The sequence below is a fragment of the Acanthaster planci genome, linkage group LG21 (assembly GCF_054643075.1).
Source record: "Acanthaster planci isolate LZ-2023a linkage group LG21, COTS_SCS, whole genome shotgun sequence".
Classification (NCBI taxonomy): domain Eukaryota; kingdom Metazoa; phylum Echinodermata; class Asteroidea; order Valvatida; family Acanthasteridae; genus Acanthaster; species Acanthaster planci.
The window spans coordinates 5,254,948-5,272,345 of NC_141797.1; the positions used below are offsets into that span (position 1 = coordinate 5,254,948).

General features: G+C 41.8%; 1 protein-coding gene across 1 annotated transcript; it reads left to right on the forward strand.

Annotated features, from left to right (window-relative positions):
- Positions 1-133: 133 nt before the first annotated feature.
- Positions 134-16,981, forward strand: LOC110989407 (tectonic-1-like). The gene is made up of 12 exons (XM_022253780.2): positions 134-439; positions 5,353-5,473; positions 6,490-6,596; positions 6,736-6,872; positions 7,843-8,064; positions 8,451-8,660; positions 9,290-9,421; positions 10,449-10,555; positions 10,933-11,073; positions 12,947-13,115; positions 13,237-13,380; positions 14,212-16,981. The coding sequence occupies exons 1-12, from the start codon at positions 151-153 to the stop codon at positions 14,464-14,466; spliced, it is 2,034 nt and encodes a 677-aa protein (XP_022109472.2). The 5' UTR covers positions 134-150; the 3' UTR covers positions 14,467-16,981.
- The last annotated feature ends 417 nt before the right edge of the window (positions 16,982-17,398 follow it).

A 17,398-nucleotide genomic window follows, 5' to 3' on the forward strand; every position in this document is an offset into this window, starting at 1 on the left:
TACAAAAGTGTCATGACATAAGTTTTGAATTTTGTTTTTGTTACTGACAATGCATTGATAGTTTAATGTGAAAATTTACTTCACTGGACGCTTGGTAAAATAAAAAAATATGCCACTACCCGGCATGCTCTGCGATGTAAACAATGCAAGATGGCGGCGCACTGTGCTTTAAGAATTTTCGTTCTTTTTGTGAAAGTGACGCTGTTTCTTCCTCTTTCACTTTCTCAGGTAACAACAGATTCAACTTTGAATGTGACCATGGATATTACTGACCCCTCTGGGACCAATGCAGATGGTTTAACGTCTCCAGAAGTCGTGATTGAAACAGAAGCCCCTAGTCGTGCTAGCCCAGTCGACACTGCGACAACCATGACAACCAGCACGACCAGTTTGCCGCCACAGACTGGTGAAGGAGCAACTGTTATTCCGCCGAACACAGGTTTGGTTGAGTGATGTCATTATCTCCTTCTTCTTCCAAGAGATAGAAAACTTCATATATTTGAAGACTCGGGCACAACGAAATGAGAAGCAGTTACAGTTTTAGAAGCTCAATTGCAGAATACCCTGCCACCCCACATGATCAACCTTCTAGCTACCCCCAGAACTGTGGGGTCCGACGTCTGCTCCTTTCCCACGAACCCCACAGAAAAAGAGTCTTTTTCTTCATAGACAATGCATGACATTTAACAGGGCACGAACAGCAATTCCATTTGATTTATTTACCCATAAAAATGCTGCTTCATTTCTTCCAACTTCCAAGAGTATTATGTAAGATAGCTTAGGCCATGAGAATGAAAGATTTGCATTCGGAACATTTTGGAAAAACATTAGGTTTTTTTTCATGATTCATTATTCATTATTTTTCGTATATGACGGTGTGCAGAGTGCGAAGTGGGCAAGTGCGATGAATATGTAACGTACGTAGTGAGAATTCACAAAAGATCAACAGCAACATGCAATATACTGCATTCCCTGGTAGGCCTACATGACACTGCTAAATTCTTCTTACATTCAACTGAGCTTAATGCATATTCAGTTCAATAATTGGCATGCCAGCCGCAAGTAGCCACAACCCCACGTTCCATACATGTATAAGGCGAATGAGGTCTCATCAAGTTGTCAAAGAGAACAAGTTTTGATCGGATACAGCGTTCTGTATACTCCGGGCCGACCTGCCAAGGCAAGTCAATGTGCAACGGGATGGAAGCTGCACGGCCTCACAATGCTAATGGGATTGCTTGTACGTCATTTAAATGTACAGATATACATGTACAGTAATGTCCGTGCTCGGTGGATACTTCCCCGGCCGGGCCAGGGCAGTGCTTTATGTGTATGCATATTACAGTCTTACAGAATTTGATCGTTCATAGTAGGTACATGTAGGTACATGTATGCGTAGATATACACATTTTGGACCCTTTTACTGCTGTATGATTTAGGATTTGAAATGGATTTTTTATTCCTGCATTTTTCTGAAAATAATGAATTTTTTAAAATAATGAACTTTTTTCATGGGGTGTTTTGGACCATGCGGGCGGTAGACGCAAACTGAAAATTTTCATTCTCAAGGCCTTACCTACCTTTGTTAGGAGTACCAAGAAAGAAAAGGGTCAAAACCATGCCGTTTTCAAAAAAGGGCGCAAATATTTCCTGATCAGTGTCTGAGAGTCATGCGGTTCACATAGCCGCTCAAAAGGAAGTGTTCACTGTGCAACAGCACGCTCACGTACAATGTTACCCAATGGCTGTTGCTTGTTTTACTTCAATTTGCGTGTAAATAACGAGGAGCCCTGTGCTTTGTCAGTGTGGCCCCCAGTGTGCCGCAGCCAACTGCCATTTCAACCAGCACGGCTAAGAATTGCACACACATGTATGGAAATTTCCATGTCTGTTGTATCGATCGCAGCTGTAGTCAACCGTTTGGTCGGGGCTCATCTCCGAAAGTACACATGGGTACAGCGTGACTCTCAGACACTGATCAGGAAATATTTGTACTTTTTTTGAAAACGGCATGGTTTGGGCCCTTTTCTTTCTTGGTACTCAAAACAAAGGTATGTAAGCTACATGTATCTTGCATAAAACTCTTGGGGAAATAAGGCAAGAGTCTCCTCCACCATGATTGACTGTGGCGGCAGTCAATCATGGCGACTGACATGATTGACCTATTGAAATCAAATTGAGTGACATCCAACTAGAATGTGAAAGCAGGAATACTGTTACTGTGAATAACGTGGAAACTTTCCTTTTTGACAAAACTTTCATAGGCTTAGCTACAAATTTTCAGAGTTTGATACGAATGCCTATAGGATATCAATCATCTATTAAAGAAATGACTTTCCCTCAAGTACATCATTTTCCTAGTTCCGGATTGTAAAAAGTTTTCAGTCAAATCATGGCATAAACTTCTTCAAAAATTAGTTTGCCCATATACATGTATCAGAATTTAAGTGAATAATTGTAAGCGTAGTGAGTTAGACCTACCCCTCAATAATTTTTATCGATTTTTTGGCTCCATGAGTTTTGACAGAGGTCGAACTGAGGTCAGTTTTCACTTCAACCAATCAGGAACATAATGAATCCTGACCTAGGAAAACGACAAACAAGTACCTTCTATAGGCTTTTGCTTCCATTAATTTATTTCACTCAAAACAGCTTGTACCCTGAATAAAAATTCTCCAAATTCACCTCCCAAAATGGTCCTTAAACTGTCTAATACACCCATCTTAAGATCAAGTGAGAATTGGACATTCCATTAAAGATGATACATGTAAGGTTTACTCACATTTGGAAAGAAAAGAGAAGTTTCCCCTTTAAATTGGGAGCGGTCTTGTCGTGGAGTGCAATGTCGCCATCTTTTTCAAATAGCAATTTGAACGGGTCATGCTATTTAGCATCAACAAGCTTCAATGAGTGTCAACAAAGCATAAAAAAATATTCAAGCATTTTTATACAAATATTTTATATTTACAATATTAGAAAGGCTCCTACATATCATATTCAATGTATCACGTTATCAAAAATGGAAATTTATGGAAATTTGAGCGACAAGTTTGGACCTACATGTACTCGTGCAGCCCGACTGGCCGCTTTTAAAACCACTTTTAAATATTTAGATGGTATTTTCAAGTTGTTGACACATTGTTGACGATAGTTGTATGTTTTGACGCTTGTTGACACTAAATAGCATGACCGATTTGCATTGTGTGTTAATATCCTGGAGATGACGTCACAGTGCGCTAGCCTCTAGTGGACCATTCACAAAAAGCATACCATATTGGCACACGCGTGCCAAGTTACTCTGACTTGGTAAAACCCACGGAATCAAGTAGGGACTGAAAACCCAATCCACATGTGAACCGAGCCAGGAATCGAACCCAGACCACAGAGGTGGAAGGCGTGGAAAGAACCACTACGCTAATTTGATTCCCTTAATTACTGTATGCCTCATCATGCTCATGTCTGTATCAGAGTAAATGGCTAGTACAGGTCCAGGGGACATTGAGCATGAGGATGAGTGCATGATCAGAGATGACGAGCAGGGACGACGAACAATGATGACTATGGCTGGAAATATCCAGCACGCATGTCCAGTCTTATTCCGAGACTAAATTAGACTCTGTGAATCGCCTTCTTTATCATTTTGACATGGTCAAGAGAAATTTCCCATTTAACCCCTTCGCGTTGGGAGGCGGCTAGACACGCCGTAATAATTGAGATCTTCAGCCCGCTTTTCAGCTATTATTCTCGGCCCGTGCTCGAGCGAACACGGTGAAAGAAGGCAGACCCTGGCTCTTGTATATATGGTAATTTGTCTTTGTGCGTAGCCCAGAAATGAAAAGACCGAATTTGCATCATAATCACCAGCTTCACAATAGTCCCCACTTTGAAAAGAGGCAACGGGAATGTGGAAGGGTACATGTAAGTAGAGCCGCATGCCACCGAACAATCAGCCTTTTCACCGCGTAATTCAAAGCGTGCAGAGCACGCAGGGTCAAAAACCGAGAATTTGCGGTTTGGCAGGTGGCCTTCGTGGCCAAGCGAGGCTGGAATTCTTGGAGTCGGCTTTCGGGAAGAAATTCCCGTCGTCAAGGGGTTAAATCGAAAACGCTCTTGTCATTCAGTAGGTTTGACTACGTCCAGTTGTACTCTGGACATTGCGCTGTTCAGGAACAGTCGTCAGCATGCGTGTGCAGACACCAAATGCTTGTTGTAAATGTCTGCTAGCTTGGCCGGCGTGTTGTCTCCAGGTACATGTACCGGTATATGAGCATACAGTTTGAATCGCAAGATGAGGAAGATTGCGCTCTGAGCTTGGCCGACAAGAACAATTAAACAGGGAATTTCTCTTATCTTTCCTTATGTGAATAAACTGCAAAACCATCATTGGAATTCATAATTCCCACTGAATCCTAAGATGGGTGCATCAGTCAGTTTAAAGACTGTTTTGGAGGTGAATTCTTGGATTTGGATTTAGAGTGCAACAATGTACGAACTACATGTATTTTGAGAGAAAAGAGTTAATGGAAGAAAAAACCTATGAAGGGTAGGCCTACTTAGACTCTACCATTGCTAGACCATGTCAAAATGCTAAAAAAGGCACTTGAAGTTACTTGGACTAGTCCAGTGTCAAGCTCATCACACAATGCTACTTGTTTGGCATGTTAGGCCTATTGTATGTGTCATGGGGAGATTTGTTGTCCAAGCACTCTACGAATTGTCTCTTTTAATATTTGGACATGATTGATGATAGTAGAGCCACAGAACCTTACACAGGCCTTAATTGTATCACAGAAAACTTGTACGTACATGCGTACATGTACATGTACATGTACTGATTTAGTGCAGTTCTGTGTGTCGTGCGCACAAAACAGCTCTCAGTATTTCATGAACAGGAACAGTCAGGGCATTGTATTTCGAGCAAATAAACAAACTGCTTGGGTGAGTGAAACAACATGAGAAATCGGGGCTCACAGGAACGAACCTTTTTCGTAAAGGATAAGCATGTCCTCTCTTTTGTCTAGTTTGGGTTTAATAGGGCCAAAGATATGGTGGTTGTTCAGCAGATTGGACCTAGCGTGGGGCCAGTGGTAGCATATCCACACTATGGCAGATCAAAAGGGGTAGGCCTACATTTACTCACTCAGATGATAAGCCGTTGCTGTCAGCATTGAGGCAGCTTGACCAATTACAGTGGGACTCCTACTTTTCTTTTTCTCTCTCGCCGTCAAATACGTCAAGTAAAATCCATGTTGTAATTGGACAAAATGCATCTCTATACCAGTGACCAACTTCATGAAGGCTTTCATTTTTTAAAAGTACTTTTTTGTAATATTCTGTATTTCTTTCAATAAGACATTGGAAGTTGCATCTGTGACTTGACAGTGAATGCCTGTGATGTCAACTGTTGCTGTGATGAAGACTGTACAGCTGAAGATCGTTCCTCATTTACAGTGTGTAGTGACACTTCTAAAATGTACGTTAGATGATTGACTATACTCATATATTTTCCTTGGTTTAAATAATGTGTAAGCTTCAGAGAAGAAGAGCCTTAATTGCACTGGAGGGGTCTGTTTTCTCTGATACTTTCAGAAATACCAGCTGGCAGTCCTGCTGGCAGTCCTGCTGGCAGTCCTGCTGGCAGTCCAGCTGGCAGTCCTGCTGGCAGTCCTGCTGGCAGTCCAGCTGGCAGTCCTGCTGGCAGTCCTGCTGGCAGTCCTGCTGGCAGTCCTGCTGGCAGTCCTGCTGGCAGTCCTGCTGGCAGTCCTGCTGGCAGTCCTGCTGGCAGTCCTGCTGGCAGTCCTGCTGGCAGTCCAGCTGGCAGTCCTGCTGGCAGTCCTGCTGGCAGTCCAGCTGGCAGTCCTGCTGGCAGTCCTGCTGGCAGTCCTGCTGGCAGTCCTGCTGGCAGTCCTGCTGGCAGTCCTGCTGGCAGTCCTGCTGGCAGTCCTGCTGGCAGTCCTGCTGGCAGTCCTGCTGGCAGTCCTGCTGGCAGTCCTGCTGGCAGTCCTGCTGGCAGTCCAGCTGGCAGTCCTGCTGGCAGTCCTGCTGGCAGTCCAGCTGGCAGTCCAGCTGGCAGTCCTGCTGGCAGTCCTGCTGGCAGTCCTGCTGGCAGTCCTGCTGGCAGTCCTGCTGGCAGTCCTGCTGGCAGTCCTGCTGGCAGTCCTGCTGGCAGTCCTGCTGGCAGTCCTGCTGGCAGTCCTGCTGGCAGTCCTGCTGGCAGTCCTGCTGGCAGTCCTGCTGGCAGTCCTGCTGGTAGATTTGGTCCTCCTTGTTTACAATAATCTAGTCCACAAACTCAGGGCCATGAAATGCGCCAATGACAGTGAATTTGACAGGATACGAATCATGATTCAGTGATGACAGAAAACAGATGCCATGTTATTTGTTTATATGTGAATGAAATGAATGTTTTCTTGATGAACTTGAGTAATACATGTACAGTGTACCTTTAGTTTTGTTAAACTCTGAATATTTGTTTTCGTATTACTGTAGCATTGATGAGCAAGTTTGTTTTCGTTCAACGGTAATGTACACTGAGAATGCCCCTGAGGTGGTGAACACATCCAATCCAAGCTTTTTTTGCATTGTGATTGACAACAGTAAGTGTAATCTGGTAACTATTAATGTTGTACGTGTGTAAAATGAGTGTTTTGATTAGAGTGGAAACTTAACTAAAGCAAAATGCCTAAGAAATGAACAACCTCAAAGTGCAAGCAAGCTTTACCTCAATACTCTCAGATGAAGGGAGAAACTTCTACACAGTCCCTGATGTTGTGGGAAACTTGGAAGAATTTGAAGCGCTTGCCAGCAGTTACGGCTCATCCTCTTTTGCCCCTCCGGATGAAACCAATGCAACTTACGGAGAATTTTATACGGTGAGTAACAATTAGCGATAACATTTATATAACATTTACATCTACATAGAACTTCCATTTACTTTTTTAGTGGTTTTTGATTTGCATTATTTTGGCTTACATTTGATAAATGTTGGTTCAAAGGAAGCAGTATAATTTTTATACGTACAGCTGGTCTGGTTCTCCACTTTGCAATCTCGTATCCCATAGTGCAATGATGTATTGTATTGTGGGACTTGTACAGGCTAAAACTGCACAACAAAGCCTGCAGACAGGTTACCTTTGGAGCACTGTGTCAGATGTAGTGTTTTACTTCTCAGGCCAAGCTTAGTTCCCACAATTACTTGTCCAGTCAACTGGATGCCATTGTTAGCCTATGCTCATATCCAAGGGTTTGTGCTTATTCAGATGAAAAAGTGTGAATAGGGTGTGTTTCATTGCATGATGTTGTGAGTGGTCACATGACTACCAACTGTTCACACAGAGTGTCGCAGGGCTTGAGGTGTGAGTGGTCAGATGACCACCTACTGTGTACACAGAATGTCTCATTGGTTGAGGTGTGAGTGGTCACCTGACCACCTACTGTACACCTAGGGCCTGTTTGTTTCACATGGATCTGGATCTTGATTAGTGATCCTGACGTTGATTCACACCATCTATTAGGCAATATTTGGTGTCCATAAACCAAAGACAGATCACTGATTGTGATCTGGATCCATGTGAAACAAACACGGCCACAGAGTAGACACTCACACCTCATTGCTTGAGGTGCGAGTGGTCACTTTTGGCATAACGTCATGAGATAAATTTGATGCAGGCCTTTTTTGCTAATGGCTTACTGACACCATGCATCTGTGTTAACTCTTCCTGTGTACCCGGAATTTCGCGTAAAAACACATGACACACTTGCAGCCTTGATCATCAGGTGGGAGTGTTGCCATGATCGTTGGTGGAAAACTTATTTTCATGAAGTTACCCCTTTTTGTTACAGGCAGGAGACTTGATGTACACAGTCTATGAGAGCCTGGCCCTAGGATCCCTGGGCTTACCTAAGGCTGGTTACAGCAGTCTATGTGATGACAGCAACCCAGCATCATTCCGCTTTGATCAGCAGAGCATCTGTGATCGTCTGCTGACAGATTTAGCAAGTGAATGCGAGACTACACCCTACTTGTCAGCACTGACATACTTCAGTGGTTTCAAACTTTCACCGGTAAGCAGTTGGGATTCAAACTACAAAGCCAGATGCTTGCCGTTTAGTTTAATCTTGGTTTTGATATAGACGAATCCGTAGATATTTTATTGGATATTTATTTAGGCCCTCTTTAATGAATGTTTCTATGAACTGTTTAATGAACACCATGCAAGGACAAGGTTTTGGCTGGCTCATGAGGGTCAAGGACAGTATGTATATGCTGTAATGTAATAACTAATTTTCATCAGAATGTGCACAGATGTGTTGGAATGCAGCCTATAGCAATGGTTGTACAGGAAAGCAAATATTTCCAAATCTGCTATCAGGGCCAGTGTGTAATATTTTCTCCGCTGAAGGTATAGTTCACTTGGTATCCATGAAGTATACATGTATTTTCTGCACAGACGCCAAGATATCTTGTCGATCAGCAACCAGCCTTGAATGACACCGAGGAATTCTACAATTTCTACATCAATGGGTCCCTGATTGAGGTGACCCTTCAAGAACCAGTGTTGTGTCAGGATGAAGCTGGACAGCAGACAAGCTGTGGGCTAGAGCCTGGTGTGGTTCCTACCCCATCCTATGATACTCAGTGTAGTAACATTCTGTTGGAGGTGGGTTTTGCTCTTATTATCAACACTGGTGTATTTATTAATGAATTTGTTTACTTCAACAGTCTTCAGAGTCAGTCCTCCAACTTTAGTATCGCTTTTCACAAATCCGTGGTGTGGGGGGGGTTGGGGTTACCAGACCAACCATAGCATACATGGCATATAGATGTTTTTCAGGCTCTGTAGGACTAAATAAGCAGGGATCCCAAACAGAGATGATCACGTGTTGAAAGCTTGTGAAAGGAGCATGCATGTACTTGTACTTATCCCAGTGTATTGGTGTGCTGTTTAGTTTGACATTCAGATTAATATGGACACATGTTCATAAAACAGTTGACAGTTCCCAATGATGTCCACTGTGTTAGATGAGCTTTGGGGCCTGCATATTTCAGGCATGCAACTTTTCCTCGGACCAGCCGATTTCCTCATTTTTCACTTCACACTCATTCACACTCAAATTGAAAAAACACTCTGCAAAGTCTTGTAAAGATTGGAATTTCCTTGTGTTTTGTCAAGGTCCAAGTTGTATGCCTGATACATGTAGATGTCCAACGTACCAGTAGATCCACGTGCTTGTAACATATTTTGCTGCATTAATGTCATATATGTGGACATGTGCTGACTTATTGTAGGTGGCCTACAATATAACACACAACAGCTCAGGAGCCATTGAGGCAGTGGATGTTCGACTGGTACTCGGTAACATTACACTGAGCCCCAACAACCTGCGCTTTGGACAGAAATTTTCAGTGGAATTTATGAAGGTGAGACATGACCCAGAATGTTTATTCCTTGAAATGATTCAGATGTGAACACAGTGTTCCCATATCAGAGCTGTGCTATCTGCTTTTCAGACGAAACTTCTTTTGTTATTCAAAAACCCTTTATATATGGGTAAACTAGCATTCAATGCATTCCCTCTGCTATTTTGCTCTAGATAACATTGACTGTTTATCTCTCGGCGTATTGCAAGGGACTCATAGATGAGGGTATTGCAGTTTACTGTATTTGTGTCTGGTGCACGCCAAGTTTGTCTTTGATCATTCAACGAACAAATTCAGTGACAGCTCAAACTCTGATATTACAGGGTTGTGGCTGGCAAATTGGACAAAAGTCAAAATTGACAAAAGTCTACCACATGTAACTGCATATGTTTGCAGCCACTTACTTTGTTATTACGTGTACTGCGCCACTGGCACATACAAATTTCTTTACCGTTTGCTTTGGAATTAAAATATTTGCCCTTTTGTGGCTTTGACAATGGCTGGAATCCTGCATTATGTGTCTCAAAGCCCTCGTATATGGCAAAGGATATGAGTGGATTGCTTGCTCCTGGATTGCAATTGGGCAGCTATTTGCAGTTGGGCTCATCACTTTTTGTAGTAGATCTGGACCAGTCTTTGATGCCCTTGATATTGCACATGCAAGCAATAGCACATGTTATCATGTATATTCATGACTGGAAGCTGAATCCTAACTGGTACATTCATCATCAAGTCAGCTGTTGTTTCTGCTGTTTAATACCAGGATATATGCGCATGTATAGTAGCGCTTAACCTGGCTTACCTAAGAATTTCTTATACCTTGGGGGGCTTTGTAGTACCGACTTTCCACCCTCAAACCATGAATAGATTTGTGCACTGAATTATTGTCCGGGAATGTTGCTTAGGAGTCAGTTGTACGGTTCTTAAAACTTGGAGTGAGTATTGTATGATGACAATAACCAATTTAAGGCTGGTTTTCCAAGTAAGAAATCCATTGGTGTTGATGAAATAACTTTGTTCATTTCAGACAGATGAAGCGGAAACGTTTTTAAGAAGCGGTAACCCAGGCTATATGCCTGGGATGCCCATACTAGCTGGAAACCTGGAATCTCAGGATATTGATGGACAAACAAGGTAGGACATTGAAAACTTATTGGCACAGCCTTGTCAAAATTCAGTCACCGGAATATTCTTCTAATTCACTTTGAAGGTATTTTGTGAAAATGCAACTAAGATTTGCTCGAAAGCACCTGTGGCACTGTATCTTGTAAGCGTGAAGACACCTGTGGGATTACCAAGTGAAATTATGTTCAGATGTTAGAAATTTAAAAAATTTTTTTCTAGCGAGGCCCAGAGCATCACGAAGGGACCAAAGAGTGCCCGTGTAAAATGTTCAACATTAGCACAAGATGCATGTAGCAGCGACAAGTAAACAGACAGAAACCCCCTAGTACCCTATCCCTTCCAAACTGGGCACAGAAGTCTGATAGGCTGCTGTCACCCTTCTGTAGGAATTACATTGAGTTAAGCAGCAATCGTGACAGCTGGCTGACTGTTGTGAAGAGCACAGCTGATGGATCCTGTGAGACTAATCCTGACAACAGGACACCAGTCAACTTTGGAGAGGATCTTAGGACTGGCTGTATGATCAGGTAAATTTGTCATTGGTGTATTTTTGCAATTCCAATATTCACACATCCTCCAAAACCTACAATATTTTGAAGGATTTTATGTGATTAAGGAGGTTAGGACTAAGCCAGTGTGACTTTACATGGGGCTTGGTGTGGTTTTAAAATTTCAGAGCGAAGAATGTGACATTGGCTTTCTTTACAGTGGTAGATTGTCTTGTAGTTAAAGGGACTATGCAATAGAAATATTTTACTATTAAACATCCTTGAGATCCTTGAGATTAATGGCTCTGGTGAGTTTGGAAACATTTTATTGAGGGTGTAACAATCTCAACTTCTTAACTTGTCGTGAGATGTTTTTAGTAGCGTGGAATTACGAGTCTCAGAAACCGAACTTGGAGTAATCGTCCTGGCCCAAGTGCACAGACGATGCAGACTCAGAAGAAGTGTTTGTTGACAAATAGAAGTTGGTCAGGAGTACAAGCTTCTTCTATTTTAAAAATTTGGCCTCATGCAAAGCTCCTCACGGGCAAACAAGGAGCTGGTGAGGAAAATCCACCTGTTTGCTAACAAGTATTTCACCGCTGCAAAATACTTCACAGAACAATTTTCTCAACACAAAAACACTTCACAGGCTCAAAGCATCTCATCAGACTTTAGCTCTCTGCTCGCAAAGTTCCAACTCAATCTCTCGACTCACTTGTAGGTTTTTATACTCTACAAATCTACTATATGAACATTACTGAATATAAGTCATACATGTAAGTAAAATATGCAGTACAGTTACATTACCCTGCTCGAAATTAATGACTAATTCCAGTGACCAGTCAGAATAAAACCAAATGATGTAAACCCATGACTAATATCAATTTCTTATAAAAATTCCATCCCCCTCTGTTAAAAAAAATATTATTCCATGAAAAAAGGACAAGTTGCAGGTGCACTGGCCCCCACCCCCACATTACAAGTAAGAGCCAAGTTTTATCAATGGGTCAACTGGCCTTGATGAACATCTGGTGTTTGACTCATTGACCACTACACTTTTCTGGGAACTTAAAGGTGCATCCTATATCCCACCGGTTCACAAAATCTCAACCTTGTTACAGAGGGGAAGACCTGAAGTTGAACCTGAGACCAGTGAATTATTGCACCAGTGCACTACCCACTGAGCTATCAAGGCGTACAATGGTGTCCTGCAGTTTTGTTTTTTTCTCAGCCATGAGGCCCTTCATTAGATATGAAGGAACTTTGACACTGTGTGGCCAACTCATAAGAGCCATTGACAGAATCATTGCACGTTTACACTGAAATTTGAATGTGTATGGCACAAAAGTCATGTGATGGGTTTTCAGTTGAATTTGCACAAACCTGCAACATTTCAACGTAAGAGGAATGCACCTTAGGTTTGTATGCCATTTGACCGAATAGTTTTCAAGTGTTTTTAGAACTATAATTGCATGTTGCGGCCGAAAATAAAGATTAGGGTAATTCCAGAAATTAGGGGTCCAAAAGTTTGAGATTTTTGTGTTCTTGTTACATTTGACCTTATTATTTGACATGGAAATATCACTGGAATTGATTTCAAACTATTAGTATTTGTTTGGCAGGTAATTTGCATTAATTCATCATTCTTGGAAATTAGAAAATGTGTTGTGAACTTACAACTCATATGTCAGATGTGACAGGGACACGAAAGAAAATGGACCCCTAATTTGTGGAATTGCCCATTAACGAAACTGATGTTAAGTATGTTAATCATTGATGTGAAATGGGCTTGTTGAATAGTAAATCTGCGTGTAAAAACAATGTCACTAATTATAAAATTGACTTTTGCTCATCCAGGCAAGTAAGACACTTGTAGAAATGCCATAAACTTGGTTTGCCTCTCTTCCCTCAGCGTAACATTCAGCGACACAGCCGACAAGTGTGGAGTGATTCAAGCTGTGGCCCTCAGTGCTCTAAAAGGCGTCACACGTGGCTATGTGGCCACATTTGGCAATTCGGACGTTGAAAATGTGGGAGACTGGATTCCAGTACTCGATGTGCAGCCCACAGGCTCTCCATCGGTGAGTGAACAAGGTCATCACTCCAACCTAGATGTTGGCTTCCATAGTTGGTCAAAAAAGTATTCACGAGGAGTTACTGGCTTGTGTGTTAGAGGTGATATTTTTTGCATTTTTGTTGCAGAGTTCTGTGGAAGGAACATGCAACAATATGGTGATGGCTTTACATATTGAGGTCATTTATGGCAACGTGGGATCATTGGTCAACCCACAGGCCAAAATACTCGGTGTGAGGTACAACTATGCTGAGGGAACGCTCAGCTATACGGTGAGTCTTTAACCATAAGCTGGGGTAAAACCACTTAAGTGGCCAACTATTGGCCTTTGGTGGCCAGTCCACCAGACAACTACATGTACTACCAATTTGATGGTTAATTCACAAACCAGAACTACTTGTTAATGTAGATTATAACGGGAGGAACATACACAGAGTCACCACCCACACTTAACGTACTCTTGCAAAATTAGATCACCCGCCAATGATGGCCAGTTACTGGCTGGTCTACAGGCCATTTAGGGACAGTGGTCATGAGAGAAAAGCATTTCAAGATGTATTTTTGCGTTGGGGAGATGTAAATTTATATAAGGGGTTTTGCCCTTACCCAACGTATATATTGACAATCACTGTATGCTCGGTGCTTGTGCGAGAACTTGCGAAAAAATTCACAAGCTTACTTGGGTGGGACTCGAACCCACAACCTCCTGCTGAGAGAAAAGCAGTGCTGAACAACATTGAGTGTAATATCCATTTGCTAACCTTTCACTGGCTACTTTTTTGGCCAGGCTAAAACTAACAGAGTTGCCAAAATTACACCTGGACGGATTTATGGCAGGGGACAAATGCATCGTTCCAAAACAGTTCTCAAGGAATTAACTCAGGCACAGACAGCTTAATGTGGAGTAATCACCATATTCTAGTTGGTTTAAAACTGGAAAACTTAAGACAAAAGTTTGCTGACGGAATACTTAAAATACATGGTGAAGTCATCCAAGGTGTGAAGTCCTCAGACAAAATAATTTTACATGCCAATAGGTGGTCATTGCTGGCTATTGCTGGTCAATCAACAGGCCATAAATACCGTGTGGTTTATCTCTGCAGTGCTCTGGTGCCTACTGCCAAACTGGGGCTGGTACTCTCCTCCAGAACTTTGAAGTGACTTCTTCAGTAGCATTCATCGATGCGTCAACACTCCCCACACCCATCCTTGCTGAAGATCCTGGATTTGAGGACAAGCTTCCCAATGATTTCTTCTATCCATTCACAATAGGCCGGAGTGCCATGATAGAACTTGATGTCAGGTTGCTGTGGGCTGGAGTGCTAGGGTGCTTAGTACTCAGGACAAAAGTTGTGTGATCATTCTCTTTCTACCTTGAGAGTGTTTTGGAGAACTGTAACTTTTGGAGCGGTGTGGTGTCGTGGTCTGCAGCGTGGATGTCAATATATCTAGCGTATGAGTTAAGACGTGTCACGAGTCCCATGCGATGAACTTTAACACTAATTGCTTCTACCCACCCAGGATGAAGATGATAACCTGTGATACAAGGGTTGGCGATTGTGATGGAATGCCATAGCTGTCTGCCACTGAAATGGCAGCTCGAGCATTTTGCTCCTCTGAGAGCAGTGATGGTTATAGGAATGTTTTATTTTTAATCCTTTCTTTCGATGGAACTGAGGGTTCTTTAGAAGAAGACGAGGAAAGAGTTCCATACCTGGACATCACTTGACGCCCCTGCACAAACCCTGATAGATGGGCTCCATAGATTATAAGAGTTCTGGAAGTAAATGCTTCAATACTTTCCCTGCTTTAGTTATTTTTATGGACATCCATTGCTTTCTGATGGCTATTGTCACTGGAGGGCGATATGAGTGATGTCCACATGGAATTCTTCCTCAGGGTTGCCGAGACTAAGAGAAAGAGGATGAGAATATGTACAGAGTCGCAGAGATGGGAAGAAATCCCTGGAATAAATCAGGTTGGAATTGAAAACTCAATCCACATGTGGGCTTGGGTGGGATTTGAACCTGGGTCTCACAGTTGTAAGGTAAAGAAAATACCACTGCACCAACCTGACTGCCAATGTTTGGGGCTCAAGCGTGCATTCTAACAGAATCTCTGTCAAACTAGACAAAGTAGAAGACATGTTAAATGCTGGACAAAATTTGCTTACAAGGAGGGCTTGTATGGTGCAGCAATAAACATTTCAATTGGCGTTGAAGAGACTGCAAGCTGTCACTGTGAAGCACATTGTATTTCTGGTGCAGCTATTGTGACTTTTACACTGCTTAGCAGTGTCAACACAATAAGCCTTTTGACCTAAATCTGGTACACTGAGTTCATTAAATTCACGTGAACGTAACAACTTGAATTCTCCACTAAAACCACTGCTGTTATACCTCGTGATTCGAGGCAAGCTTTTTCTTAGTTACATAAGAGACGCCTTGCAACATATGGGCGGCCAAAAGGGCCAAAATTAATTTTAACAAAAACAAACAATTACGAGCAAACAGGATCTTCTTATTCAAAAAATCTAAATAATAAAACAAAAAACAAGCACCAAAACCATTTGAGAGCCCATAGCAACAATACACTGTTCTCAATGGATGAAGAAGGGCACCAAGGAACCAGTCCATTCCAGAGATGGTGGTCGCTATGTGAAAGCTTGCCCCAAATCACAAGGTATAGCAACAGAGTCTTTAGTCTGGGGAATTCAAATTATTATGTTTATTTACAATCAGATAACTCAGTGTACCAGTTTTAATTCAAATTTAAATCGCAAATGGCTTATTAGCCTCAGCATGTAGTGTAGCATGGTGAGCATCGATATTGTACTGAGAACAATGTCTCTCTTCAGTTGAAACAGAAAGTAATAAGCATCCATGAAACCAACTAGTTAGGGGCTACAGTCGTTATGCACAGACCTGTTGGTGTTTTTACATGTGGGGGGAAATACACTGCTCATGTTAATATATACATGTATGACCCGTACGACAAAATGAGAGTAAAGTTGCATCCTGCTCTTTCCTATTTTGAAGGTTCGAAATCAGATATTGAAGCAGTGGTCAATTTTTGGGTTTGTAATATTTGGAAAGAGTAACCCGTCTTCTATTTAATTTCAAATATTTCGTAGGATCATTTATTTAAAGATGTCATTTTCTGAGCACTTTTGATGATAGAATTATTCATGCCTGGTCTGGAGTGTTGATACATTGTTGGGAACACAGACACAGAGCTGCCAGAATAATGCCACATTGTCAACTTGTACTTTTACTCTGAGTGTTCCATGTACATACCACTGGAAAGTTCTCTTTCTGTTGAATTCAGAAATACCAATATCTCCATTTTTGAAAACCCTGACTTAAAGCTCAGTTTGTGGTGACAGGTAACAACAGCTTTTGCTCCTAATCTTCATTCAAAAAATTGTCTGTCCTTCAGTATCCTTCAGCACTTTATGAGGATCAACCATTTAAAGACTGCACAAGAAAAAAGGGAACCAAAGGTGTCTTTTGCTTTCAAACTATTTCAATCCATACATAGTTTTGCACCTTTTTAGCAATTGATATTTGTACATGTAATTAGTTTTGTTCGCCATGAGTTGTTTGCAAAAGTGTGTGAGTACCAAAGATATATATAAAAAAAGTATTCTGTCATTTAAGTTTTACCTGCATTCCCTGAAAGGTTGGGAGATTAGGGAAGTTCTTCAGAGTTTGAGATTGTTACATGAATTAAACGTGAAGTGTAATTGGTATTCAAGAGTTAACTACTTATAAATACTCCTGAATTAATAACTGAAATATTTGTATATAATTGTATCTTTGTGTAACTGTATCGAAGCATTTTTAATAAACCTGATCACCAATGTACATGTAATTGGTGTGATGTAATATGTTTGACTGGCCACTGTAGCAAAAAGGCATTTCTCTCAGCCTTACATGTACATGTTTTTGAAATGTGTGAAGTTTTGACTTCCTATCATGGTCTTTTTTCCTCAATTATTTCCAGCGTTCAGTTTTTTTCATACACACACATTGGTGTATATCCCATCAGAGTGGTGGGGAGGATATATCCCCCCATCTAATGACCTGGTTTGGTATATCCAGCAAGAAACGAGACCAAGGGGTACCCGCCAACGTGTCCAATCCCTATACAAACTCTAGACTATTGTTACTACCTAACACTTCCCCCCTAGATGTCTGAAAAGAATTCCTCAGATTCCAGTGAAACAATGACCAACACAAAGTAAGGGGGTTCTCTCCATCTCATATCTTGCTTCATATATGGCTTGGG